Genomic DNA, 27097 nt, shown 5'->3' with positions numbered 1-27097 from the left:
CAAGTCAGTTATGCTTTTACGTTACTTTACTTACTTTTATTGGCGCTACATCCTTGAAGTCATGATCTGTGTCACAATGTTACGCTAACAAACTTGGTTTGACTGCATGTCTCCAATCTCTCGATCGTCACACACTTCCCAGATCCTACTCCACGCGATCAAAACATAATTCCAGGTTCAAGAAATTCCCCAAAATACATAAATGGTTGACGTATAGAGTAGTATTTGATCCTTCGACCTTGACGCTTGCTTCTGCGGGTGCGAGCGATGAGGGCAGGATCAAACATGTCGCACGTCGTTCGCTCAGAGAAATAAAAAATTGCCGCGAATCGTTAGTAGTGTTTGATCTATTGACCGCGTCGCTTCCTCTTGCGTGGGCGAGTGACGAACACTTGTTCGGCGTACAATGCGATTATCGAATTATTTCACGAATCCGGTTAGGCGTGATCATATCATGCATCGCATCACCAAACATTGGTGACTCCCAGATCTCTACCTTATCCCACTAACCCAATAGCAACCACGAATTGTACGGTCATCTATGCTTATGCTAAAATACATAAATGGTTGACAAATAGTCAAATTTAGAAAATTTATTTTCGTAGATAGGTTTCTTTGAAAAAAATATCCAATAATAAATTTCAAAGTATTTTTCCGTCAATAAAATAATATCTGTTTTGTTCTAAACATGTAAAAAACACAGGAAAGATATAAAGAAATATTGATTATTTTTTATTTAATATCCACGAAATACAAAAATGCACTAGGTGGAAATACCTGTGTCCCATCTCTGGAAGACGAACGCGCATGGAGTGACATTAACTTTCTTAACTGCAATCTTAAAACCACTAAACGATACACGACAACGCTGACACCAACTTACTAGCGATATGGATTACCGAAGGACTTTGGCGCCTAGAAACGATACCTGATGACGACTATTCGCGACTACGAAACAAAAAGAGATTTACAAAGCACTCGCACTTATGGAAAACCTCGTAAGGAACTGTCATCGTGTGCGTTCTCACAGAAAACCGAAGAAAACATTAGCAGCTTCGTAGTCCCGAATGCTGACCATAAATGGCTATCGATTTGGATTACTATATGGATTTCAACGCTTACAATAGAATAGCTTACAATTTTAAAATGTATATATAAAATTTGAATGACAGGGGGGCCTCTCAACCCTCTCTTACACAATGATGGAGACGAACCAGCCCCAAATCTGAAAGTCTCGATAATAAAGAAATAATCATAATAATTCTTAGCTGCATCACTCCCAACGATGATGAAACCATTACATTCACACTTACACCCAGCTACAAAAAGTATACTTAACTACATCTACACTAAATTTCAATCCGGTCGCATCACTTGCTTAGAGTGATTCTTAGACCTTATCACCTTTCCCTTCATCCAACTCCTTGACATCTATGAGGGCGTCGGTGAGTCGCTGGCCTCTCTTCAAGTAGGTGTCATATCATCATTTTCCTTTCATTTCCTCGTAACGGAGAAGATGGGCGTGGCCGGCAATGGACATTGTAATGCCTTTTCATTTCTGACTTCCGATTGGATAGCTATTCCATCTAAAATAGTTCTCCATGAGCAATTGGAATAAGAGTGGTAAAGTAACTAACATGACAGTTTTCAGTATGCAATCAACGAAATACTCCGTTACCACGCAACGCAATATCCACGAAAAACAAAAATGTTTATCCAATGATCTGAAAATGCCTTTTCTAATCATAAAAGTCAGATATAAAAAACAGTCTACATATTCAATTTTAAGAAAACAATAGACATATCAAATTCTTACATAAATTACGAATACAAAAAGACACCATGGCATGAGAGTTCGATTCCTAAGTTGAGTAGACATTTTTATCAGATTATTGGTAACGAATTTGTTTTAATTACTCGTGATATTACAAGTATTGTTGCTCATTTTATTGTAGTTTTCATTCAAATATTACTCCGAATCCTTCCTAGAAATTTGTTTTAAATACCTTCAAATAATCAATCTGGAATATTGCTTTGGAGAGCATCAATAATCCCTCCAAAGATCGTTTCTGACATTTTTAAATGAAGTTTCAATTTCTCCAAAAAATATTCCATTGATATCGCTAGGACTTACTTCAATATTCCCATTTAAAAAACCTGCAAGAATTCAAAACTCCTCCAGAATTTTGTTTCATTTATTTAATTATTTTAAATACTTAAGGAATTCGTTAAAGATTTTATCCAGTCATTCATACAGGGATGTCTTCAGGGAAATGTCAAGGAAATTTTTCAGATTGTTTTGCAGAAAATTGTTAAAAACATCCGCGAAGAATTTCGGAAGAAAATTCTACAGTAACCTCAGATGAAACTTGTGTGGGTTTGATAAATTTCTACAATGATCTCTAAAAAATATATTGCTGATAAAATTCTTCCTACAATTTTAACATTAGCATTAAGGCGGCATCCACAAATTACGTAACGCTCTAGGGGTAGGGGGGGGATAGGCTTAAGCGTTACGGCTTATACAAAAATTTGAAATTTTTCATACAAAAAGCGTTACGGAGGGGGGGGGGGGAGGGGGTCAAAAATTTCCAATTTTAGCGTTACGTAATAAATGGATGCCGCCTAAGCATTTCGCACAAATTCGTAGGTGGTGCAGTCCTAGACCATTGTATGAGGGTTGCTGCCTTCCCGTCCGTTACCAAAGTCAGAAATTTGGGACTAACCTCTAACTCTTAGACAAGATTAACGCATCCTCCAATAGTCGAGAGCTGTCCTGGCCACGTTCTTGCGAAACCTGAGGAATGGCAAAGGATGATTGATTGAACACTCACTTAAGAAAGATGCAGAGAACTCTACGACCTTTGATAGGTATTACAGGATGTTGTGTGTTTTTCGAAACTCCTCTGCAATCCGTCGCTCCTTTAATGATGAACAAAAGCGTGAGCCGTAACTTAGTACTGCCCCTCAAAATGCACGCACCGCACGAAAAATCGACAAAAAACTTTAATTTTTGAATCAACGCGCTTAACACACAGGAGATAAAAAAACGAGTCGCACGAAACGAATTAAATTGCTGAGGCCATCACAAAGCACTCTTGAGCAAAACGCAAGCAAATCGAAAAAAAAAACAAGATTCCACAAATCACCTTCAGATATGATCTTCGAAAAAAAAAAACACTTTTATCACTTTGAAAACATTAGCACATGGCATCGAAAAAATTCTTCCTACAATTTTCTTGATAAATTGCTAAGATAACTAAAAAATACAATCTCTGACAAATGTCCTAAAAGACGTTTAGAAGAAATTCTACGATGAAATTCAGACAGAATCCATGAAAACACTATCCATGAGTGAACGGAGCAACTACTGTAATAATTGCTGTAGTATAAACTGGTGTGGAACCTGGAATATTTTTTTAAGAATATATGGAGATTTGGAAGTATTTTTTGATTTTTTAGAGAAATATTTGAATCGGAATCTCCTCTTCTGTCGGGTGTGAGATCACTTCGTCCATTTTTTATAGCTATTGTGATATACCCTTTTGCTTTTACAAAGACCCTCAGTGGCGAGAACGCCACCGGAATACTTTGCGCGGTGACTAAACTTTTAGCCATCTGCCATTGATGGACAGAAGTCCAGCATTGTGAATCCCCCAATCTGGTACGATCAGCCTGATAAAGCCGACCACTTCCCTGGGGGATGCGTTCCAAATATCGGCCGGCTCCAAAAAGGGCTCGTCAAATATTGTGGAATTTCGTTGTATATGTGCACTGCAGGATCAGAGAAGATTTTGAGAGGTTACGCACGTTTCACTACAGAAACGGCAATTTGGGTTTTGGATGGCTCCGATCTTTTGTAAATGGTATCTGCTGGGACAGTGTTCAGTTATTAGACCGGTGTAGGGGCTGAGGTCCCTTTTGTTGAGACTAATGAGTTTTTGTGTTTGTTTCGAATTAATTGTGACGAATCTTTTGGACTGATTCGCCTTGGAAACTGTTTTCCAATTGGATATAATTTGACTGGACAACCAGCTGTTCAGTTCAATATTTAGTGAATCGGAATAATAATATTTTGATGAAATGCTGGGGAATTACCGTGAGAAATTTGTGGAGGAACTTATTGAGGTATCAAAGGTTAAATTTATCGAGGAATTTATAATAGATTTCATCGAACAATGCCTGAAGGATTTTTGGAGCGATTCTTGAGAATAATCAAGGGTGAATTCTGAACAAGAATCCTAATAAAAATGCCTAGAATAAATGAAAAAAAAAAATCGATGATCCGAAATTTACAATCAAAAATGTTAGAAAAAAAGTTTGAAAAATTGAAGAATTCTAAAAAAATTCGAAACATTGCTAATTTTTGAGAAAAGTGAAACATTTTTAAGAAATATAGTGTAGCAAAGAAACAAATAAATCATTGATGTGTAATATGGATGGAATGGATGTTATTTGTCCAAAGCTATAAATGCTTAGTGCCAATTAGGTATATTCTACGAGTGGCGTGTGGTGACAATTGTCGGTGTCGTATAGCAAGGTAACAATACTCGATTCGATTCAAGTGGCTCTCCATTTGATTTGCACGGCGAGTCACTTTACTCGAGTCGATAATTGTCACATCGCTATACGAGACCAACAATTGTCACCTCACGCCACTCGTAGAATTACCCAAAATATAAAAATAAACGTTTTGAACGAACATTTTCAAGCTATAAATCTACAAACCATCAAAAATAAGTTGTAGAAACTCTACAATATAATTTCAGTAATTGCATTTTTCCACGAAAAATCACTTTTTGCACTAGTGGGCGGTTATAGGAGCATGAGCGACTACTGGTGCACTAATAGTACCTACAAATCAAAAGTGGAAATCAGGGAATGTTCTTTCAAGCGTTACCACAAGCCAATCGTTTCATTTTCTTTTCATAGTTTATTTTTTATAAGAAAATGTATCTCTATTGTTGATCTCTTCTTTTGCATTTTCTGTTGTTTTTTTTTGCCATTTTCGTAAGATTTCCATTTCATTAAATTAAATTTGAATGAAAAGACATTAAACATAAATAAACGATTATCATCCATCCACTTTCGCTCACATAAACAATTTTAGTTTTTTTTCATTAATTTTCTTTTAATTTTTTAGTGATATAATCACAAACAAAGCTTGTTACTCATTGACTGTTCGTCAATATAATTTATAACATATCGATTTTTGTTTCCGAGAAAACGGCGATTCAATAGATATATAAACTATTTTTTATCCTTTCGGTTGAAATTTTCAGATTTTTGTTTTCCTTAATGTTTTTTTATGATTTCTATTGAGTTTTATTTTGTTCCTATCGATATAGACTTAAAATGATAAACAAACAAAAACAATGCTTGCGGCTGACCAGTTTTTTTTTTCTTTTGTTCCGCCAAGCACACAGCTCTAGAGGACTCAAAATTAATTACACAATTGTTTTTAAATCTGTTTTCACTATTTTAGACCTATTTTTTCCTTTCTTCTCTGTTTTACCTACATACCTAGACTCGCTCGTGCACTTTACCCTATAATGTGTTGTTTTCTGTACACTTGATTTCGAAGTTAGTTTTCCAAATTAAATAAAACGTCAAAAACAGTTCGGTCGGCGAATCCATACCAAACTGGTCTACCCGGCAAATCCTTCTCGTCATCACTCATGCGCACGATTCCTGATATTCCACCGTAGCGGCCAATTGAAATATTTACAAAAAAATCTCAAAAATCACGCACACACGCATACACATAAACATCCTGATGATTCGCTCTCACTTTTACACAAACTGTGCTCCAATCTTCCTCTGACTCTTGACATCTGACCTGAACTGACCATGAAACGCATTTTGATTGGACCAAAACCTCTTTCGCGCGCTTCCAAGCTGAAACACACTTGCCACCGGATTTCTAGTTTAAACCTCCTTCGCTGGCGGCGTGGATCGGTGGTTGGTCCTTACCTTGGGCGCCGTTCACGGCTTCAGCAGAGAACGATCGTCATATTTTTTATCACCATTTTTAGCTGTTTTACCACCACAATCGATCACTTGAGGTAGGCCTTGTAGAGCATTTGACTTCTGCAGCTTTCCTTCTCCTGTTCCAGATAGAAGAGCATATCACGCAAGTTGACCCTCTTGATTCGAGGCCTCAACGGAGTGGCGGTCTTACCACTTACTCCCACTCCAACGCCGGATGCACCAGGCTAAAGAAAGAATAGCGGAGTTGAAAAACATGTGAAGACCGAAAAAAGTGCTGGACAACAAACCGTAACAGTCGTAGTTGCTCCCTCCTCCAGTTTAGGCTTTTTCCGTGGTCCAATGGCTTGCAGGGCCGTCAAATTAGCGTCTCGCTGTCGAAGTTCCTCCATCTCTGCTCGTTGCATTTCCTTCGCCTTAAATAGAAATATCTTCGTTTGAGCAAACTGGTGACCACAACAATCACTCCAACATACCTTAGCCTTAAGTTTAGCTTGCTCCGGATCTTCCGTTTTTGATCGAGACTTGGCTGCTCGCATCAACATTTCACGTTCCTGTTCCTCGTGTCGCTTTTGTTCCGCCTTGTCCAACTCTTCTAGGAACTTGATTTGCCCCCGTACGTCCTTCGTCACTTCGTACCGTGGGTCAACCTAATTCAAAATACATCTTTTGGTAAATCACCACCATTCTAAACCTCCAATAAGAACCTACCTTGATAATATCGATTCGATGCTCGGCAACTACGGCCAACTTTTCCACGATGTTTTTCAGTCGTTCTTGGCAGGCATGGGATATTAGTACTGCGACCTCACTGCTCGGTTCCTCCAGTCCGTGCCTCGCGACAATCCCCCGTATTTTCGCTTGCAGCGCCGACATGTGCAAAAATATTTCGTCTTTACAAGATCGAATCTGTGTCCCCACAAATTCCGTTGAACCGAGAATTCGTTGGGTTTCCTCCGCCAAGTTGACACCACCCATGGCCGCAACGTCGTTGATATCATCATCCCCGTACATTGAGGAAGACACGTGATGCTGATAAAAAGAGGATTGCATAGAGGCTGCTTTCTTAGCTGCTGTCGGATCGTTAGGATCAACAGAACTCACGGCAGCACTAGCATTTGCTTTCTTTTTCGTGCCCGCCGACGAGCCCTGTGATTTTGATCCTGAACTTGATTTACTACTGGAAGTGGTGACTGTGGTGGAAGAACTGCTAGTGCTAGCAGTAGTTACCTGACTGGCACTACTATTATTACTAGTAATACTGCTAGTGATTGCAGTACTGATACTAGGAGCCGTACTGACAACTACGGTCGTCGTAGAAGGGATGCTTGTACTGATCAAACTCGTAGAACTATTACTATTACTAGCATTATTCAAAGTGGCCACGGCGGAAGAGCTAAGTGCTAACGCTGGCAACGGTTGTGTCCCGGTCACTACAAGACCAGGTGCCGTTGATGGTGTTGAGGCTGCGACGACTACATTGCTGTTACTAATTGCTGTCACTTGCTTGACCTGAGTGGCCGTGGAACCAGATGCCGCAGCGGCCGCTGCTGCTGCAGCAGCTGCTACCGAGACCACGGCCGGTGTTTGACTACGGATCGTTTTGGTGGTAACCGTCGTGTTGTTGGTGGCTGCGGTTTGGCGCGATACTATTGTGGGCGTGGTCGCACGGATTTGGAGGGTCGCTGGCGTACGCGTTATTGCCGTACCGGCCGGAGCGCGAATCTACAGAATGCAATTGCCAATTTCGAAAATATGTTTCCGGTGAGCAATTTAGCACACGCAAACCGTAATGGAAGGGAAGCGACGAGGCGACGTGTTCGATTCAAATATAAAAGAAAAAAGAGAAAGGATAACGAATTTACGTTATTTGCTGTCATTCTGGTCGATTGGCTGATGCAGGGAAGGCGGCTTTACTAACGCTATCGATTATCCTAGCTTCATGCGTTATCTACAGTGGAAGTCTACAAGTGCATTCTAGTTTTTGAGCATTACGAATAGGGAAGCGAAATGGAATCAATATGCTTTTATAGATGCCTCGGAAACAACTATTGTTCAAATGATACTTCTTAACACTTGAAAATAACATCTTGAGGATAGTTCCTTTAAACTGGCAAGGTCTCTTGAACTTCACAGAGTTGTGGACAGAATCAAGAACTAAAAAAATCATCTTCCTAGGTTTTATAAATCAAATGACTTTTAGTTCCAAATACACAATACCCTTGTGGTTCATATTTTCATTTAATCCTTTCTATCCGACGAACTACGAAGAGTACTATAGCAAACAATGTTATTGTGCTCTGCAAGATAAATCCACGGAATGCGATTATCTAAAAATGTCGATATACCTACCGTCGTAGTGGTAATGAAAATCACCAAATGTTTCAGATTTAGCAAATTTGAAACATTTGTGTCCTTGAAGGACGAAGAAATCCAAGCCTACTTGAATTTTGACGTTGCGTTTGAATTGCGCGCATATCTTCTGCGCATTACCGCCGCCGCTTAATGTGGATTTAATATAAGCGCCGCCATAATGGCAAACTTTCCGACGGCTGTTAAGGTGACACGGGAGACCGTGTTATTTTCCCTATCTTCTGTCTCACTCTAACAATTATCATCAAAACTTTGTGGAAGCAAATCTCGAGTTTTAGTCAACCGATGAAGCTGAAAATGTATTGGGTTGTGCACACAATATATATAGAATCATAGTGATACATTTTTTGCAACGATATATGGAGTGGTTCTTGGGATTTGCTTCTTCAAATGGATTGGGTGATTATGATGACGTCCCGTGCGGCCTTAAGATAACACGGGAGGTCATGCAATTTTTCCTATCTTTTGTCACATTCTAATCATTATCATCAAATTTTTGTATAAGAAAATCACGAGCTTGAGTACACCGTACTCAATTTATTGGAGTGTACACTAGCGGACTTTGGGGCAAGTGTGCCATAGGGGCAAGTGTGTCACCCCCACTTTTTATAAAAACAATCATTTCGTGGACCTTTACTTGTATGTTTAGAATTACCTTTTTAAACTAGTTTTCGCTCATTTTTATATTAATTACATCACAATGTTTGTTGTTACATGACCACATTCTATTTAAAGGCCCATTTTTAGCATAGTTCGTTTTAAAACTGTTAATGTAAAACAAGTTTCTATTTTGCAGTAACCGAATAGGAACAGAGAAGTTTAGTTTAAAACTTCAAAAACCGTGCAAAAAAATTAACAAAATTTTTCGTCGTTTCTTGCAAAAATAAGGTTTTGACGAAAAAAAAATACGAAAACTTTTTTTGCACGGCCGTGTTTAAAAAAATCCGTGCAAAAACAGTATCGGGTGTACATAACATGCAATTATATAATCCAATGTGTACCAACAAATATGGATAAAATGGCAATGAGAGAAAATAGGAGCGTGCGCGAAATATTGTATCATCACGGTAGGGTAGGTGTACCAGTTATGGACATAGTGGTTCCCTATTTCGCTATACGTGATTTTTTAATGCTTAAAAATTTTGAAAATTTTTGAGTGTTGTAGTAGTTAGGCGCGGTAAATGGCTGGCCATGGCGTACCATTGGTACCTCGTGTACCTGCAGGAATAAAATAGACCCCTTTGTGCGGTCCTTAGCCTCTTGCCCAGCAACTCCTATCCCTACCTCCTCGTGGTACTGGCCGGGGTACGAGTAACCTTGGGGAAGATCGGGTAACCAACCCCCGGTGGGAACTTTGGTCGTATGCTGACAGGGAAGGGGGGGTTTGCTTTTGCAAACCTGGAGCGTCTGTACTCCACGTTAGGAGCGGCTCACAACAGCGTCTGTTCCCCATGTCAGGGGCGGCTGATCATCGTCCGAGTGCCAGAGAAGGACTCTAAGCTAAACTGCGCACTATGGCCCTCCGAACATTAAGGGGGAATGGTCCTCCGGAAATCTAGGGGGTTGGTGTCAGGCCCTGCAAGCCAACCGTAAAAACACATCAGCACAGGAACGTCAACGAGAGAATACGGACCGGAACAATCGGCAAAGACCACAGCGACGAAAATGGACTAGCGATTGGAAACTCGGTACGTGGAACTGCAAATCTCTCAACTTCATTGGAAGTACTCGCATACTCTCCGATGTACTGAAGACCCGCGGTTTCGACATCGTAGCGCTGCAGGAGGTGTGCTGGACAGGAGCATTGGTGCGAACGTTTAGAGGTAATCATACCATCTACCAGAGCTGCGGCAACACATGCGAGCTGGGAACAGCTTTCATAGTGATGGGTGATATGCAAAGGCGCGTGATCGGGTGGTGGCCGATCAATGAACGAATGTGCAAGTTAAGAATCAAAGGCCGATTCTTTAACTTCAGCATAATCAACGTGCATAGCCCACACTCCGGAAGCACTGATGATGACAAGGACGCATTTTACGCGCAGCTCGAACGCGAGTACGACCGCTGCCCAAGCCACGACGTCAAGATCATCATAGGAGATTTGAACGCTCAGGTTGGCCAGGAGGAGGAGTTCAGACCGACGATTGGAAAGTTCAGCGCCCACCGGCTGACGAACGAGAACGGCCTACGACTGATAGATTTTGCCGCCTCCAAGAACATGGCCATTCGTAGCACCTATTTCCAGCACAGCCTCCCGTATCGGTACACCTGGAGATCACCCCAGCAGACAGAATCGCAAATCGACCACGTTTTGATCGATGGACGGCACTTCTCCGACATAACCGACGTCAGAACCTATCGTGGCGCCAACATTGACTCCGACCACTACCTGGTGATGGTGAAACTGCGCCCAAAACTATTCGTCATCAACAATGTACGGTACCGACGCCCGCCCCGGTACAATCTCGAGCGGCTGAAACAACCGGATGTCGCCAATGCGTACGCGCAGCATCTTGAGGCAGCGTTGCCGGATGAGGGCGAGCTCGATAGGGCCCCTCTTGAGGACTGCTGGAGGACAGTCAAAGCAGCCATTAACGACGCTGCCGAAAGCGTTGTCGGATATGTGGAACGGAGCTCAAGAAACGATTGGTTCGACGAGGAGTGCCAGGAGGTTTTAGAGGAGAAGAATGCAGCGCGGGCTGCAATGCTGCAGCATGGTACGCGGCAAAACGTGGAACGATACAGACTGAAGCGGAAACAGCAAACCCGCCTATTCCGGGACAAAAAGCGCCGCCTGGAAGAGGTGGAATGCCAAGAGATGGAGTTGCTGTACCGTTCTCAAGAAACGCGGAAGTTCTATCAGAAGCTCAACACATCCCGCAAAGGCTTCGTGCCGTGAGCTGAGATGTGCTGGGATAAGGATGGGAGCATCTTGACGGACGGACGCGAGGTGATCGAAAGGTGGAAGCAGCACTACGATGAACACCTGAATGGCGCAGAGAACACAGGCACAGAAGGTCAGGACAGCGAAGGCGATGGCTACGTCAGCACAGCGGACAGCGGAAATCAACCAGCTCCCACGATGGGGGAAGTTAAGGATGCCATTCAACAGCTCAAGAACAACAAAGCCGCTGGCAAGGATGGTATCGGAGCCGAACTCATCAAGATGGGCCCGGACAGGTTGGCCGCTTGTCTGCATCGGCTGATAGTCAGAATCTGGGAAACGGAACAGCTACCGGAGGAGTGGAAGCAAGGCGTTATATGCCCTATCTACAAAAAGGGCGACAAACTGGAGTGCGAAAATTATCGTGCAATCACCATCCTAAACGCCGCCTATAAAGTGCTATCCCAGATTCTCTTCCGTCGTCTATCACCTATAGCAAACGAGTTCGTGGGAAGTTATCAAGCAGGTTTCATCGACGGCCGCTCGACAACGGACCAGATCTTTTCCGTGCGGCAAATCCTCCAGAAATGCCGTGAGTACCAGGTCCCTACGCACCATTTGTTCATCGATTTCAAGGCGGAATACGATAGTATCGACCGCATAGAGCTATGGAAAATCATGGACGAGAACAGCTTTCCCGGGAAGCTCACAAGATTGATCAGAGCAACGATGGACGGTGTGCAAAACTGCGTGAAGATCTCGGGCGAACACTCCAGTTCGTTCGAGTCTCGGCGGGGACTACGACAGGGCGACGGACTTTCGTGCCTGTTGTTCAATATTGCGCTTGAAGGTGTCATGCGGAGTGCCGGACTTAACAGTCGAGGCACGATTTTCACGAGATCCGGACAATTTGTTTGCTTCGCGGACGACATGGATATTATTGGGAGAAAATTTGAAACGGTGGCAGATTTGTTCACCCGCCTGAAACGCGAAGCAACAAAAGTCGGGCTAATGGTGAATGCGTCGAAAACAAAGTACATGCTGGTTGGCTGAACTGAGCGCGACAGGACCCGCCTAGGAAGCAGTGTTACGATAGACGGGGATACCTTCGAGGTGGTGGACGAGTTCGTCTACCTCGGATCCTTGTTGACGGCTGACAACAATGTTAGTCGGGAAATACGAAGGCGCATCATCAGCGGAAGTCGTGCCTACTATGGGCTCCAGAAGAAACTGCGGTCAAGAAAGATTCACCCCCGCACCAAATGCACGATGTACAAAACGCTCATAAGACCGGTAGTCCTCTATGGGCATGAGGCGTGGACTATGCTCGAGGAGGACTTGCAAGCTCTTGGGGTTTTCGAACGCCGAGTGCTAAGGACGATCTTCGGCGGCGTGCAGGAGAACGGCGTGTGGCGGCGAAGGATGAACCACGAGCTCGCTCAACTCTACGGCGAACCCAGTATCGTGAAGGTAGCTAAAGCTGGAAGGATACGCTGGGCAGGGCATGTTGCAAGAATGCCGGACAACAACCCTGTAAAGATGGTGTTCGCCACGAATCCGGTCGGAACAAGAAGGCGTGGGGCGCAGCGAGCTAGGTAGATGGACCAGGTACACCAGGACCTGGAGAGCGTGGGTCTCAGTCGAGGATGGAGAGAAGCGGCCATGAACCGAGGGAATTGGCGAAATATTGTTGGCGAGGCTTTATCAAGATAATTGATGTAAAGCCAAATAAGTAAGTAGTTAGGTTTAAGATATATCTTGATGTTAAAACATCCAAAAAGATTTAAAATGTGAAAGTTATCAAAATTTTACATATGGCCAAATAGGGAACCACTATGGCCATAACTGGTACACTTTCCCTACATCTTGATTTAAGGCTGAAAAAATACTACAATATTCAATGGGAGGCCTCACATATGTAACGTACTGCGTTTTAATTGTGTAAGGGTCTTTAAAATACAAACTAAAACGTTTTATGAATCTGAGCATATTTTAGCTTTATAGATTACATTATTGTACTGTTTAGTAAATGATAACGTAGAGTCAAAGATACCGCCTGAATCCCTAACCTGATTGCAGCTATCAACAGTTTTACCACCTAGGGTTTGATTCATTGATTATGTGTTGCTTTTTCGTAAATGCGATAGAGTTGCATTTTTTAACACTGTAGTCCAACAGATTTTTGTTACACCAGATGAAAAAGCGTCAATTTCGTTTTGAAAAAATTGTAGGTCGTTCGTTTTTACTTATCTCCATGAAATGATTAATGTCGTCTGCAACGTTAATAAATTGTACAACTTGTTCAACGTCATTACATCGTCTTCGGCAAAAGTCGGCTACAGAAGGTTAGTCCTGCAGAGGCTGATCCCCTGTAAGAATGTTTAATTCGACTAGGAGAAGAAGTTTGCCGAGTGGTTCCAGGGATGCCTGTGCATTCTGTACCATATATAAAAAATGGACTGGACGATCAGCTAATCGTCAGTGGTACAACATCCTCACATTCTCTGTATTATTTTGTCAGGGGTCTGTTTGGAAATTCCCTGTGGGCTTAGTATCCATGTAAATTGATTTGTCTCGTATTTATCGAAAATCAATAATGCTCTGGGGCTATCATGGGAATGAGAGAATTCGAACCAACGCTATTCTTAAAAAATGAGTCCCGAGGTAAATTGGTTTCTGGCAGGTGAAGAATCTTTATCTAGATACCGCTACACTTGCACACTTGTAATAAACTGTGCGGTTTAGGAATCTCTGATAAAAAAAACAACTCACAAATCTATTCTAATTCAGTTGCGACCTCGTCTGAAGTTTGTGAAAGTGTTTGCAAGTAATTGGTTAATGATCTTTCATATAGGAATTGGATAATGTTTCACTGACGATCTTGCATGGGACGACATATCAATCCACCAAGGATCATGAAAGATATCCACCAAAGGTCATGAAATCTTTTAGGAATGTCAGAAAAAAATTGTCCAATATGTGGCGAAGATTTCCAACAGAATGCGACAAAACCATTAAGAGAAATCTGACAATTTTGTAAACAATAACGATAATGATCGCATTAATCTTACCTCATTCTTGGAATAACGCCCCCTTTTGGGATAGTTTGCTACTCAGCTTAGTGTTCTTAACTGTTATTAAATGAGAGCTACAAAAGTTGCCATTTCCTCATTCGTATATTGTGGGGCAGGTACAACAATACTCAATATCCAGGGAAGTCAATGACATTTTCATCACGAAAAGATCCTTTTTCGACCGGGAATCAAACCCAGACATCTTCAGCATGGCTTTGCTTTGTAGCCGCGGACTTTAGCACTAGACTAAGGAAGGCCCGTTTGTATTTTGCAAATAATTTACTTCGTAGAAGCTAAAGGAATTTACCGAAATTTTCGAACAAGAGAGCAAAAACAGAGGTGAATTCTAAGAATCACTCCATAAATCTAAGAAAAAAATGTTGAAAGTATCAGTAAAATCTAGCTTTCTGGTGGTTTTACACAAGAATCTCTTCATAAATGTGCCAAAGATCTTGAAAGTTTTTTATATATTCGGCAATTCACCATGAGTCGTTATCGTGGAGGACCATCGAGTCATGCAAACATTGAGTTCAACAGAAATGCTTTGGCTAGCTGTAGAAGGGGATTCACCTTAGTGATCTTGAAATTGTATTCTAAGTGTAATTCCAATACTCGATTTTGAGTTAGTAGAAGACTTATTCATGGAAATTCTACTGCAGTAATTCTACCATAACCTATTTCTGATTTGGAGTGCGATGGCGGTTCACTGAGCAAATATGTAGCAGAAACGGCTAAGGGAAAAAAACATAGCGCTACCGTGTTAAGAATAAAGAAGCTCGCAGAGAACTATCCGAAATCCGCAGGAAATCACCAGCAAAGATTAACCAAACTCAAGAGCAAACAGCCAACGTTCTAGTCATGAATAGACATAAACGCAACATTCGATATCGAGACACGGATCATAAAGTTCTGCGCCAAGTCTCGAATAATAGTTTATGCAGTTTTGTAAAAGGCCACTTGAACATATCAGAAATCATAACTAGATGCGTGTTACATTTCTCCTCGTCGTTTCTGGCGTTACGTCCCAACTGGAACAGAGCCTTCTTCCCAACTAGTGTTCTTATGAGCACTTCCAGTTTCAGTTATTAAATGAGAGCTTCCTTTGTCAATTTACCATTTTTGAATGCGTATATCGTGTGACAGGCACAAAGGTACTCTATGCCCAAAGAAGTCGAGAAAATACGACCTACGACCCTTAGCTCGGTCTCGCTGAACAGCTGCGCGTTTAACGCTAAGGCTATTGGAGCGCCTTATATTTTATCATTACCTATATCAATAAATTATTGCCGAGGAATAAAAACTGTCACAAAAATATATTCGGAATAGGTTACTGATGCCGATGATGCCCAAAACTAGACTAAACTTGTAGACTTACACTTTCGATGCACACAATTCTAGACAACGTTCTGGGATGGACAGGTTTTTCACGTATCAGAGAGAGAAAGTTTTCAGCAGAGAGAAATTTAGTGTTCATTTCCTAATGATGCTAACTAGGATGCAGTAACGAAATATTGGGGGAAACAAGATTTTTTTTGTACATCTCACATTCAGTCATATGCTTTGCAATAATGTAAATAGGGCAGGGTCATGCAGATATAAAATGGAATAAATCATAAGATTAAAAGTAAACCGGATAAACATAGCAAAAAGTATACAAAATCGCGGGCAAATATGCTAAAGGCTCATACCTAATCTGGTTATTGTAAATATATTGAAACGAACGAAACGAACCGCTCCGGAACCATCACCAACTACCACAGCAAAGAAAAGGGTTCTAGTAGTAATTATAAATAAAAATAAGGGTTTTATCAGCTTCCTCGAGTGGTCTGCTTTACACTATACTAACCTATTTCTTTGTATAAATTTGTTTTAAAAGAGGCAATAACATTAGATAAAGCATATCAAACCAATTTTTTAATTGTTAGGATAAGGTTGTTTCCAAAAGGCAAATTGCTAAAACGACTCCATTTATTAGTATTAAGTGGAAAATATACAATAAAATTTTAACAGCAGCGAAACGAACCGGCGTCATGCATGTTTTACACCTATGAGAAACTATTAAACGTATGTAACTTCTTCTATTAACAGCGTTCCGTTATGGTCCAGCAGCAAGTAACAGCAATTAATATAGTCGAACTCCGCAATTAAATGAACTGTAAAATATTTAAGGAACAAAGCTAAAACAAACTCTACGCTCGAAAAAAAAATATTAAGTTGATACTCATGTAAGAATATCGTAAAAATCAAAACTCCAATCTAGTATACATTATTTTTCTAAATATTTATCTACTTTTTCTACAAAGTTTAATAAGCACAAGCAAGTTCATTATCTAGTTTCTTTTCCTTTCTACTGTTCAAACTTGACTACTTGAAATATACAAACTTGCTACTGTGAAGGGATGAGGTAATAAACATCGAATCAACCAGAAGTAGTTGTTTGTGTATTTCAGAATGTTTGTCAAAAAAAAAAGAAGATGTAAAAAAGCAAGCTCTTCCACGTGTTTCGGGTGAAGTGTGTATGTATGCGTGTATTTGTGGGTATGTCTGTGTACAAGTGGTCAATGCGTGGATATGTTAATTTTGATTATAATAAATAGTAGAGGAGGAGTAACGTAAGAGGCAACGAAAGGACGCCAAAAAACAATAAGGAGAATTTAAACAGCACTCAAACCTCTTGTCCAACAATAGGAACAACACTAACAACAACAATATATACGGATAGGGAAAGGTTTCTACATTTATTTGAGATTTGAACTAAAAAAGGAATGATACGATACTAAATTTCTCTGAGAAACTGCTGTAAGGAAAAGTGGAACTAAGGGGAAAAAGGATCATATGACATTGCGATAGAGAAGTGATGGTGCTACAAAAGTGTGCTTAAACCACACTTGCAGAACGTGGTTACACTTACCGGAAGTAGCGCCGGGGGTGTCGTTGAGATCGTCTGAGGCAGCTGCTGGCTCGTTTGCACAATAGTGGTATGGCCTACGGTGGCCGTGGCATTTGGTCGTATCTGCTGGGCAGTGATTTGCCGGGGCCCACTTGCAACAGTGGTGACCGTATGCTGGGGTTGTTGGTGGAGAGGTGCCTGTATCCGTACCGGTGCGGCAGGTCGTATCGTCGTCTGCCCTATCCGGGGCACTGTCGTGGCCCCCGATTGGGTTGTTAGCATACGGATTTGCGTCTGACCGACCATGCTGTTCTGGGTGACGATGGTTTGCGTTACAGGACGTATTTGGGCCTAAAAGTTGGTGGAAAAGCGTTAATCAAAGGGATCGTTTACAACAGTTTTAGCATAAAATCACATTCGATTTTAAGACGATATGTCCGACAGAAACCCTCATGATGAAGCGAACAAAACTGATAAATTTTTACAAGGTTTCCTTATTTATGAGCTTAAATCTTAAATGTTTCTTGAAAATCAGCATACTTTTCTTTAGGGTTCTCCCGGTTATGTACTATTTTTGGTTTTCCCGCTTGAATTGAACCCTATCTATCAACTAATTTATTCTTCACGTAGCTTGTTCGTGTAGTACTATGAATACGTGAAACAGTCATGCCTATTGACTTTATGTCGAACGATTTTCGGCGAATTAGAGTAGCTCCTGTATGATAAATTATCGTATCGTAAATTACTCATATTTTTAATATGATGTGTTCCATTCAAATAAGATAAAAATACATCCAAGCAAAACCTCTAATTTTCCGAGCACAAATCTAGAGAAGCAGACAACCGTTTGTGTTGAAAATTTGATTGATCAACGGTTTTTTTTTCTCTAGTTTTGTGCTTTGAAATTTTGAGGCTTGGCTTCCATGGATCTTGATCTTAACCCACTCTTTCCCCTTGGTAGCTCCAAAGCTTCATTGACGATGTTTCTGAAAACATGGAAATTGAATAAGCTAATTCTGACTTGCTATCGCCTAAATGATGTTAAATTGTTCAATATATTAATAACTTCTATTTTTCCTAAATTTTCATTACAATTAAAGTTGTCTGGCAATTGCAATCTTGAATTTTCAAAATAGATTTTGCAAAATCTAACCTAACTTTTATTCGTCAATGGATTTTCGACGAACTAGAGACAAAACGAATAAGATGAATGCTATAGAGCGCTGCATATTACGAGCCTAACCTCACCTATTTGACAGCTGCTGGTCCTGTTGTTTACGTTTCGGACTTTGACCTCTCCTCGCAGCAAACTTTCACGAAATTAAGAATGATTCGAAAAAAGTACTAAGTCCAAACTGTAAACAACAGGACCAGTACCTGTCAAAATTGATGCGTGACGTCACAGTGCAGTGGAGTATACCTATGCAACATCAGATCTCTCGCGTAACAATTCTAAAGGGCCAATGATCAAATTGCAAACAAATCGGGTTTTGATACCATTCAAAAGTATCTTCCAACACCCACAAACTATGCAAACATTGTCAACATAATCATAAAACTTTCCGGTATAAACTCGATTTTCAAAACGGCCAATAACCGCTTTTTTCCAAATCATTCATTGGCCCCCTGCTCGAAACGACCAATGATCGGTTCTCGCTCTTGGGCCAAGCATGCTAATAATATTCAATTTGACCAATAAAAAAGGCCCATACCTTGGTAAAAATCGAAAATGGGCCAAGCATTTCTCGCGTAACAATTCTAAAGGGCCAATGATCAAATTGTAAACAAATCGGGTTTTGATACCATTCGATAGCACCTCCCAACACCCACAAACTATGCAAACATTGTCAACATAATCATAAAACTTACCGTTATAAACTCGGTTTTCAAAACGGCCAATAACCGCTTTTTTCCAAATCATTCATTGGCCCCCGCTCGAAAAGGCCAATGATTGGTTCTCGCTCCATCAAGAAGGCCTACAATCGGAAAATTTCGCAAACTGTCATTGGCCTTAGCATGGTGAGAGGCCAATGACTCTCTCTTGCTCATTCATTGAAAACCGAAAAGGCCTAGCCTTGGGCCAAGCACGCTTATAAAATTCTATTTTGGCCAATAAAAAAGGCCCATGCCTTGTTTAAAATCAAAAATGGGCCAAGCATTTAAACTCATCATTTTTTCCGCATTTTTGTCAGTTTTCAGAATAAAATCGATTATTAGTGTGTAGTAATAGTAAATCGTCACTCAACTAGCAAGAAATCACATTGATTGATTTGAATACTGAGAAATAGGAATTGAAAATGTGGTGAATAATGTTCAAATTGAATTTTCTCAGAGTCAACGATCTGAGGATTGGCCCTTTAGAAATGTTACGCGAGATTTAAACTAATCATTTTTTTTACATTTTTGTCAGTTTTCAGATTAAAATCGATTATAAGCGTGTAGTAGTAGTAAATTGTCACACAACGAGCAAGAAATCACATTGATTGATTTGAATACTGAGAAATAGGAATTGAAAATGTGATGAACAATATTCAAATCGAATTTTCTCAGAGTCTACTCTTTGAGGATTGGCCCTTTTCAATTGTTACGCGAGATCTATCCAAAAGTCCACTAGCTGTTCCAGTAGAGGTTCCCAAACGCAAAAGGATGTAAGTGACATTTGGTCGGTCTTGAGTTAAGCATACTTAAAAAATCTACTGTTTTTAAACTTCAATGGTACAACAGATGAAAAATACATGATTCGTAGAGGATTGACTTGATTTTTTGGCTTCAATACAGTTTGCATGAATGAAAAAATTGTTGAAGAAACTTCAAAGTCGATTTTCTTAAAACTAGGTTTTTGCTTCTAACCTCCTCAATAGTAAAACTATTGATAAACCATTGGCATTTTTTAAACTTATCTCGAAAATTTTGTGCATTTGCAACATTGTTCAAGAATTAAAAAAAAAAACGCTTTTAGCCGATCAAAGCCGTGGGTAAGAAAGGATTGGCATAAGTAACAAATTTGGCCATGCTTCCCAACGTATAACAACTTTTGCGTTATCTGGAAAAATATATTTCAATGAAGTAACTCTATCAAGCTTGCTATTATTCGAGAAAATAAGCAATTCGCAGTGATTTTTCTAACGATTTTAGCACAATGGGAGCATACACAAAGCATATTTTTTCACTTGAGTATCGTTATTTACCAAAATATATCTTTCATATTTCAATTTGTTTCATACAAGAAGAAAAATGTAATGTTGTCTTGCGTCTAGTGCAAAAAGTTATGCAAAATATCGAAAATTGTAATGCCCTGTTGTGGCTTAGGCTGTCAGGAAGTGAAAGAACACGCACAATGGGAATGTAATTGTGTTGTTAATCGGAAGACAGCTCCCGAAAGGAGAACTGTGATAGCAGACATATTTATGTATCGGTTAATAAATCGAGAGGACCCTACTTGAAATCCGAGTATCCGATCCCAGAATTAATCAATATCTTTGATGTTAGAGAGCCTGTAGTTCTATCGAAAAACTCTCTAAAACGACTGCTCCCACTTGTTCTACAGTAGTTTGAGTATAAAACCATTTCTAAAAGAAAGTTGACTTTATTTATAACTATATAGAAACAAGTCAACAATGGGGATCGCAGCAAGCCATGTGGTGAAAATTAGATTCGGCGGTGCTACGCCACGTGCAAATGTTCTGTGGAAACATGTTTTTCGAAGTGATAGATGTGTTTTTATCGAAGATTATATCTGAAGATGTTTTGTGAAGTTTTGTTTTTTTACTTTTATTCGATTTGCTTGCGTTTTGCTCGAGAGTGCTCTGTATTGACACCATCAATTGAATTCGTTCCGCGTGACTCATTTTTTTTATCTCCCGTGCATGTTGATTCAAAAAATGGTTCGTGGATGCTCGATTCGGGATGGATTAAGAACTGCAGTGCGTGATGGGCAGTGCTAAGTTACGGCTCACACTACTGGTCATTATTAGAGGAGCGACAGTGCGCGGATTTTCGAAAAAGGAATTTGGTGAGTTTATTCTAATTAGCAGCGCATGATCGTATTGCGTAAATAATTCATTTGTCTGCCAACGTCTACCAAACGTATCCCATGGCACTACCCTTTCCATCAACATTCCACAACATCCCGTAACACCTACGAGAGGTCGTAGAGTTCTCTGCATCTTTCTTAAGTAGGTGTTCAATCAATCATCCTTTCCCATTACCCAGCTTTCGCAAGGACGTGGCCAGGACAGCTCTCGACTATTGGAGGATGCGTCAATCTTGTCTAAGAATTAGAGGTTAACCCCAAACGGACGGGAAGGAGGCAACCCTCATACAATGGTCTAGGACTGTACCACCTACGAATTTGTGCGAAATGCTTAATGCTAATATAGAAACAAGTCAACAATGATTATTTATAACTAGTGGTCCCGGCAAACTTCGTCTTGCCATCAAGTAGGCTGTTGGAAAACGTCAAGAATTCCCCCATACAAAATGAACCTTAGTATTTTCCAATTTCCCAATTATTCCGGAAACTTTCGCGAACTTTTTCCTCGCACAAACACGTCGCATCCCATTTGGAGTGTTACGGTGAAAAACTTGCGCCAATCCGTTGACCCGTGTTTAAGTCATTTCGTGACATACAAACACCACTCCATTTTTATTTATATAGATTAACTTTAACGAACGTGATTTCACTTTGGTGGGTTCTCTAATAAACGTCCAAATTGGCAAGTCCAACAGGACATCCTACATAAATTTAGCAAACGGTCCAAGTCTTAGTCACCGTCTCGTAAAAAAAAGAGAAGAGTTCCGCAAACCTTCCGCATTATTCTAGTTCTTCAAAGTTTTGGTCGCTTGATGTCTTTCAAAGCATCGATCGAAATCATCCCCCAGATTCAGGTCAGGACTCGCTCGATCGAATTCTTTGTCAAGCAGATTAGCTAGAAAACTTACAGGTATTTGCGTTAACGGCGAGCCGGAGAAGGCCACGTTTGCCGAGGGCGGGTTAATGCCTTCGATCGTGATCTCTTTGGTCACAAGAGATTGCCGCAAGAGTGGTAAACTTTTCTGTAGAATGTATAGATAAGAATAGAATGATTAGCGTTTGTATCAATCAAATTCGGCGGACGAGTGGATCTCTACCTTGAGAAAACCAATTAAACACGGTTGCGGACTGGCATTCAGTAGTCGCTCTAATCGTTCGCAAAACTCCTCCGGCTCGACATTGGCATCCACCAGCTCCTGGATAAGCGTTCGGACATTTTTCTCCACGGGTTTCGGTTCCCGTTTGGACAGCTCGATCAGATTGGTGAGAAACTTCCTGCACTTTTCTTTGGCATTATCTAACGATTGGCGCTGCTGTGTAGTTTGTCCACCGGTTGTGGTCGTAACTACCACGGTTTGCGTTGCAGGTTGGCCAGGTTGTTGAGGTTGTTGTGGTTGCTGGGTGGTTACGACGGTCTGTGGTTGCTGAGTAGCTACCACGGTAGGTTGACCGGTGGCCACGGCTGAGGCAGATGACTGGGCTGCTGCGGCCGAGATGGTTATGTGCTGTTGGGCGGCCAGCGCCGGAACAGGGGCCACCGAGGCTACCGGAGTCGACTGCGTTGTTACGAAGCTGGTTGGCGTGGTAGTGATGGATTGCGAATTGACGATGATCGTACCGGAACCGGATGAAATGGGCTGCTGGCAAAGTGTGTGGTCAACCGAAACGAGAAACGATTCGCAAACTGTTAGATACTTTACATGTTCGGTGCAAATGTTACATGCTTAATGCAAAACTACTAACGATCATACAAACGGAGAACCAATAAAGTAGAATCAGGACACAAATCGGCAACTCAACAGGAGAAACAATAATGTGGAAGCTAGTTTCACTTGGACGGTAAAGCTCGGGGTAGAAAGCAAACTGAAGACGACGAAAACGAAACCATGCTCGTTTTCTTTGGCTTGAATTTTGCCTGGAGAGTATTGAGATTTCCGGGGAACGTCAATTTCCTGAGAAATCCTAATAGCGTCACGTGAAGTAAGTACCAATTATCTCCTTTCATCCATAAAAGCCATTTCTATTGAATGAAATTTACACAAAAAAAAACATAAATACGAAATTGTATAAAATTAGAGAACTGCATCGTCAAACATTTCAAACAAATAAAATCATCTAAGGAATAGGAAAACCATATCAATCGTAGGAAACAATCAAACGTATCGAAAATAGAAGACCAAAACCTAAATCATGATAACAAAACAATAAATAGTAAAGGAAGAATATATTTTGAAACAGGCCAACCAACGATGGAAGACTTTGGTAATTACATTTTGCTTCTGTTTCACCTGTTGCGTGGTGACAATGGTCTTGCGGAGGGCTAATGGAGGACCGGTAAACCTACTTACAGCTGGTACAGTTTGCAACCGTATCGTCTGATTAGTCCCCGTCGTGGCGGTAATATTGGCGGGTGTAATCTGTGCACCGGTCGGTGCCGGTCCGATCCGTAGCAGCTGGAATTGGCCCTGCTCATTTTTCAGTAGCAGCGTCGAGCCCGGCTGTCCTTGAAGGGCACTTAGTGTGATCTGCCGTCACGATGGGGGGAATAGAACAAAAATCAATTAGAACATCTCTTATCCGAAGACAAGTTATCAACAGCAAACATCAAAATAACAGAAATAGAAAATGTTAATGATTAATTTGGTTAATATTGATTAATTAATTCAGTGAGAAATCTTTGTCCAAAACAATTACACTAGCTTAAATGCCGCATATCAACAACGAGGGATTAATATCGGTTTAATTTTGGTTTCCATTCCTTTGGGAGAGGGGCAGATTAATTAATCAATGTCATGAATGTGCTGAATGAATGAAAACGAAACAATAAAACAATAAAACCGACTTTGAACAAAAAAAAGTGAAAACTTAAAAATAAAAATGAAAACAAACAAAAATAACAAAACAAAAGTGAAAAAGTAGAGTAAGGAAAGGTTCTTACAGCGTTTGCATTTGGTGGTCTAGTACTAACTATTTGCTGACTACCAATAACAACTCTAGGTGATACAGCGGCTACAGTTTTTTGCTGTGCTTGTTGTTGCGTGGGTGGAGCGCCAGGTCTAACATTTACAATTTGTACACCAGCCGGTAAGCCGACAATGTTTTGTGTGGCCTGCATTCACGCGTTTTGTTTTCGTATCGTAATTTTGATATTACCGAGTTTTTTTTAGCAAAGTACCAATGCGAAGGACGATTCAAAATGAAAGTAAAGAAAGAAAAAAGAAATAACGATGAAGAATTTTAGTTTATTTTTCGATTTGCGATTGGATTTGATGCAATTGTTACTGTAACAAGGGTATCTGATTGGATTAAAACTGCTGCCAAGCGGCGACAGTGGGCGGAAAAAGGCTAGGTGCGTCATGGCAAGAGAAGGATTAGACTGAAAGATTAGCTTAACTACTTGGGCAGAGTTGCTGCAATAGCTACTACATACAACAAACACATTATTTTTACACGGAATGTAGCTATAAGAGATCGTGATTGTTGGTTACATCTACAAGAACTAGAAAGATATGTTTTCTGAAGCGGTACGGCATGGATCGTGTATGAAATTGAGAGGTTCTCAGGTGACGTTTTTTGAGTGGTGAACGATGTAATCTTCGATGAACAACATAATTTGGTGAAAGAATTCATTTTCTAGGAGCTCATTGGAAATAAGCGTCTTTATTTATATGAGAATCATTATTGTAATATCTTTATGACATGTATATTGTTCTTCTTGACGTTACGTCCTGTTTCTTAGCTTTGTGCTCTATGAATACTTCCACAGTTATTAACTGGGAACTTCCTTTGCCATAGTTGTCATTTTCGCATTGCTGTAACGTGTGACGACGATACTCTATGCCTATGGAAGTCCAAGAAATTTGCATTACGAAAAGATTCTGGACTGATTGGGCATTGAACCCAGACATAATCAATATGGTTCTACTATGTAGTCGCGGACGTTACAAGGCTAAGCCGAGTGGTTAGAGTCCGCGGCTACAAAGCCATGCTGAAGGCGTCTGGGTTCGATTCCCGTTCGGTCTAGGATCTTTTCGTAATGAAAATTATCTTGACTTCCCTGGGCATAGAATATGATCGTACCTGCCACACGATATACCAATGCAAAAATAGCAAGTTTGGCAAAGAAAGCTCTCAGTTAATAACCATGGAAGTGCTCATTGACCACTAAGCTGAGAAACAGGCACTTTTCCCAGTGTGGACGTAATGCCAAGAAGAAGAAGAAGAAGTTACGTATGACATATGTGAGTTATACAAGAAACATTTAAACATATTAGAGGATCAAAAATATTCGGTAACAATATTGGATGTTCGCTTGTGACCATCGTGACAGTGTTACAAGGCGTAAAATTACGGCTCCGTGCTCAACAGTGCAACAAGAACGATACTGGAGAAAAAATAATATCAGCATTCCAATGTATGGATGCTGGATTGAATCTGCGTTGGCGCAGTGCCAGTATGGTCTTTCATCGCGAAGCCTCAGACAGCCACCAGACGATGGTTTGCCGGTGGCGAAAACGATGACGACGAAAGATTATTTCACCCAACGCCGGCTATGGCGAATGCAACAGGTTATATTGGTCAAGATATGTGTGCGAGCCATCGCCAATTATGCTCGATGGTCCACATATTTAGCTATGAATTGAGCGTAAATGTTTTATTTTTTCTTATAATTGAATTTTCTTTCTCTTGCCTTGTTATCCTATAACACTTATAAACTTAAAGAAAGTAAAATATAAACCGAAACGTAGCAAAGTAAATAAGAAAGTAAAACGCCTTTCTAGAATGAAAGAGTCGAAAACCATTGAAAGATACTTATAGACTCCAGTCGAACGCAATTCTCAAAATTAAGATTAGGTATTTTTGTCGAAATTGCCATTTTTTGTATTAGTAGATACTTTACACCTATCGCTTCAAGGTGCAGTTGTGTGAGCTTCTAGAAAGATATTTTGAAGGTAGGATTGTACTGTATGACATAGAGGAGAAGCAGAAAAGTGTTCAAATTACCGCGGGAGTTCAATCCTGGGCCCGATGTTATGGAATGCGATGTACAATGACGTACTGAGGCTGACCCTTGCGACGGGTGCTTCGCCTAGTGGTCTATGGCGAATCGATACTGGAAGTAGAGTTGACAGCAGTGCACTCTATTTCCATAGTTGATGAATGGCTGTCACAATTACTGAGATGGTGGTGGTCAATAGCCTCATTTCCAAACAATAGGCGCTGAATAGGTAGGTGATTGCACCAAAGAGTCAAAGCGATCCCTTAGGCATCATGGGGTAATGATCGTTGACAAGCTCAGCTTCGTTAGCCACTTTAAATATGCTTGTAAAAGGACATCTACGACTATAGCGACGCTATCGAAGATGATGTCTAACAGCTCTGCTGTAATTGCCAGCAAACGCAAGCTCCTGGCAAGCGTGGCGCTATCCATACAAAGGTATGGAGGACCAATCTGATCAAAAGCGCTTAGAACGAGCAGAAACCTAAAGCGGTTGGAAAGCACGTACAGGATAATGTGCTTAAGAGTAGCAAGCGCATACCGAACGATTTCTAAGGAGGTCATGTGCATCATAGCAGAGAAGTCGCCCAAGGAAGATGTTTCATGCTTCAACCAAAGAGATACCAGAGGAATCCGCAACGCGTGTAAAGAGACAACGCTCGAAGGTTTTCAGCAGGAATGGGATAACTCCACTAAATGTAGATGAACCCATTGGCAAGTACAACATGTGTCGGATTGGTGTAAAAGAAACCATGGGGAAGTGAACTTCCATCTGACGCAGTTTCTGTCAGGACATGGTTGTTATAGACAGTACCTGCACAGATTTGGGCAAGCAGAATTACGAAACAGCGAAGCA

General features: G+C 40.8%; 1 protein-coding gene across 10 annotated transcripts in view; it reads right to left on the bottom strand.

Annotated features, from left to right (window-relative positions):
* Window positions 1-5135: 5135 nt before the first annotated feature.
* Window positions 5136-27097, bottom strand: part of LOC5579867 (transcription initiation factor TFIID subunit 4) — a 46454-nt gene continuing 24492 nt past the window's right edge. For 2 of the 10 annotated variants that reach the window (XM_021839851.1, XM_021839850.1), the window contains exons 3-11: window positions 24181-24351; window positions 23513-23767; window positions 22340-22882; window positions 22151-22264; window positions 17231-17560; window positions 6700-7713; window positions 6465-6638; window positions 6279-6404; window positions 5523-6215 (exon numbers count right to left, since the gene is read on the bottom strand). In XM_021839851.1, the coding sequence (XP_021695543.1) occupies window positions 6057-6215; window positions 6279-6404; window positions 6465-6638; window positions 6700-7713; window positions 17231-17560; window positions 22151-22264; window positions 22340-22882; window positions 23513-23767; window positions 24181-24351 (2886 nt within the window). In that variant the 3' untranslated portion in view covers window positions 5523-6056. Of the gene's footprint in view, window positions 6216-6278; window positions 6405-6464; window positions 6639-6699; window positions 7714-17230; window positions 17561-22150; window positions 22265-22339; window positions 22883-23512; window positions 23768-24180; window positions 24352-27097 lie in introns of all 10 variants that reach the window. The other 8 variants (XM_021839852.1, XM_021839853.1, XM_021839854.1 and 5 more) reach the window with 8 other exon arrangements.

This window comes from Aedes aegypti, chromosome 2, assembly GCF_002204515.2.
Source record: "Aedes aegypti strain LVP_AGWG chromosome 2, AaegL5.0 Primary Assembly, whole genome shotgun sequence".
NCBI classification, from domain to species: domain Eukaryota; kingdom Metazoa; phylum Arthropoda; class Insecta; order Diptera; family Culicidae; genus Aedes; species Aedes aegypti.
The sequence above is the reverse complement of the archived record's forward strand: the minus strand, read 5'-3'. Positions and strand labels throughout refer to the sequence as shown.